Source organism: Pyxicephalus adspersus, chromosome 4, assembly GCF_032062135.1.
Source record: "Pyxicephalus adspersus chromosome 4, UCB_Pads_2.0, whole genome shotgun sequence".
NCBI classification, from domain to species: Eukaryota; Metazoa; Chordata; class Amphibia; order Anura; family Pyxicephalidae; genus Pyxicephalus; species Pyxicephalus adspersus.
Window position 1 is genome coordinate 154,225,899 of NC_092861.1, and position 2,783 is coordinate 154,228,681.

General features: G+C 54.6%; 2 protein-coding genes across 2 annotated transcripts in view; one reads left to right on the top strand and one right to left on the bottom strand.

Annotated features, from left to right (window-relative positions):
* YIPF3 (Yip1 domain family member 3) overlaps nucleotides 1-883 on the bottom strand; it is a gene marked incomplete in the record, with an annotated part of 7,273 nt that extends 6,390 nt beyond the window's left edge. The window contains 2 exon segments of the mRNA XM_072410047.1: nucleotides 1-35; nucleotides 728-883. Of these exon segments, the coding sequence (XP_072266148.1) occupies nucleotides 1-35; nucleotides 728-787 (95 nt within the window).
* A 68-nt stretch (nucleotides 884-951) lies between these two features.
* Nucleotides 952-2,783, top strand: part of POLR1C (RNA polymerase I and III subunit C) — a gene marked incomplete in the record, with an annotated part of 5,591 nt that continues 3,759 nt past the window's right edge. The window contains 3 exon segments of the mRNA XM_072410048.1: nucleotides 952-1,065; nucleotides 1,982-2,053; nucleotides 2,171-2,278. Of these exon segments, the coding sequence (XP_072266149.1) occupies nucleotides 1,006-1,065; nucleotides 1,982-2,053; nucleotides 2,171-2,278 (240 nt within the window).

The window sequence follows — 2,783 nt, forward strand, 5'->3', positions numbered from 1 at the left end:
TTCTCCATGTCAATCACTGCAGCTCCGCCCCCCGGCTACAAGAGAGAGAGAACAAACCAATCAGTGGGGGGGGGGTGGGTACAATGTCAAAGTGGAGGAAATGTGTATGGGGGTGTCCTGTGGGCGGGGTCTGTATAAATAGGAGGGGCTAGGGGAGGGATCACCTACATGTCAGGTAACATTGTACAATAGGGGAGAGGTAACACTGGTGGTAATAGGGAGGTCGGTAAATATGGGACCCCGGGGGTGTCAGGGGCCAATAGTACTGGGAGCCGTAATGGGGACAGGGAGGAGGGAGGTTGGATTGAGAGTGGGCCAAAAACCTGTCGGTGTCAGTGGGCTCATAGTACTGGGGGGCAATAGTGGTAACAGGGCATAGGGGGCAGAATTGGGGGGCAGGATGTGGGGGTATCAGTATAGGCTAAAAGTGGGGGGCAGTGGTATTGACAGGGAGTGGGGCAGATTTGGGGGGGTGCTTAGGATCTGGGGGCAGATATGGGTGGGTGGGGGGGGGGCAGTGGTCGTGACAGGGTTGTTCCTCCCCCCAGGTAAACGGTTGTTTTGTATATGAAGGGGGTAATGAGGTCATGTGACTGGGGCAGTACTGAGGCAGTGGATGGGGGAGGGGCAGTATAAAGTCGTACTGGGGGCCGGTGGTAGAAGAAGGGGTCTGATTATCTATCGGGGGGGTTGTTGTCTATCTGGGTATGAGGCTGCGAGTAGTCACCTGCACGTCGTCCTGGAATCCCCCCCAGTCTGGGAGGTTTCTGCCCCCCGGAGCCGCCATTCTTTGCCCCTCTTAGGGTATCTCCGCCACTCTTCCTGACACCCGGAAGTAAACAGGAGACGTGGAAGAGGCGGGGCTGAAAACGGAAAATCCTGCTTCCATGGCGACAGATGGAGAAGGGCTGGGCTTAGCGACCATCTTACTTGAGGCAGGAAGTGGCAGAGGTGGAAGATGATTGGCTGCAATATTGGAGGTTGGTCCTGTGGGCGGAGTCAAAGATGGCGGCGGTGGAGGAGATGAGAACCCGCGTGCAGCTGGGAGAATTTTCATTGAGAAATGTGAGTGAACCGACCGGGCACTTACCGTGTACTACCCACCTATCCACCCGTGTACTACCGACCCCTATACTGCCCACTGACCTACCCATCCCTATACTGCCCACAGACCTACCCATCTCTATACTGCCCACCGACCTATCCATCCTTATACTGCCCACTGACCTACCCATCCCTATACTGCCCACCGACCTACCCATCTCTATACTTTCCCCCGACCTATCCATCCCTATACTGCCCACCGACCTACCCATCCCTATACTGCCCACCGACCTACCCATCTCTATACTGCCCACCGACCTACCCATCCCTATACTGCCCACCGACCTACCCATCTCTATACTGCCCACTGACCTACCCATCTCTATACTTTCCCCCGACCTACCCTGCCCACCGACCTACCCATCTCTATACTGCCCACCGACCTACCCATCCCTATACTGCCCACCGACCTACCCATCTCTATACTGCCCACCGACCTATCCATCCCTATACTGCCCACCGACCTATCCATCCCTATACTGCCCACCGACCTATCCATCCCTATACTGCCCACCGACCTACCCATCCCTATACTGCCCACTGACCTACCCATCTCTATACTTTCCCCCGACCTACCCATCTCTATACTGCCCACCGACCTACCCATCTCTATACTGCCCACCGACCTACCCATCTCTATACTGCCCACCGACCTACCCATCCTTATACTGCCCACCGACCTACCCACCCATATACTGCCCACTGATTATACTGCCCACCAACCTACCCATCCCTATACTACCTACTGACTTACTGACTCCTATACTGCCCACCTAACTACCCACATGTACACCATGCACTGCCCAGGGAGTAGGGGGAGGAGGAGGGAAGTGGGAGGTGGCATTGTGTCATGTGACCTGTCTGCTCTCTCCGGTAGGTGCACAGTACGGATTTTCCCGGGAATTACCCCGGATATGACGACAGCTGGGACATGGAGCGCTTCCAGAGGGTGAGTGTGCACCCTATGTGTTGGGGGAGGGGGTCTCTGAGTGTTGGGGGAGGGGTCCCTCCATGTTGGGGCTCCCGTCCCCTCCTATTGTCCTCTCACCCTTCCCCCTCTCTGCAGAATTTCCGCATGGAGGCCATTAAGATGGAGGACGACCTCCTGGAGTTTGATATGGTTGGAATTGACGCAGCTTTGGCCAACGCATTTCGCCGCATCCTACTGGCCGAGGTAAGAGCAGGGGGAGGGGCAGTGGGTCTGATGGGCGGGGCTCCAATATATAAAGGAAATTGCTGTCATTCTGTCCAATCATAGAACCAGATGACTCTGATTGGTCAGTCCAGGCTATCATGTGACCCCATCCCATGAATACATTGTGTCCTATCACTGGGGGGTCATGTGATGTTATTATTAACAAACAGGATTTATATGGCGCCAACATATTACACAGCGCTGTACATTAAATAGGGATTGCAAATGACAGACAGTGACACAGGAGGAGGACCCTGACCAGAAGAGCTTACAATCTAGGAGGAGGGGGAAGTATCACACAATATATAGAAAGTTTATTCTTCAGGGTTAGTCAGTGTCCCCATTGGAGGGAGTCGCCCTCTATATGTGTCCTGGTGTCACCAGAATAGGAATAGAGGGCAAATCTTACAATGGGGGCACCTGTTCAGGATTATTCTATACCTGCGACATTGTGGCCCCGGGCCCCCATGTAGTGCTGGGTGTG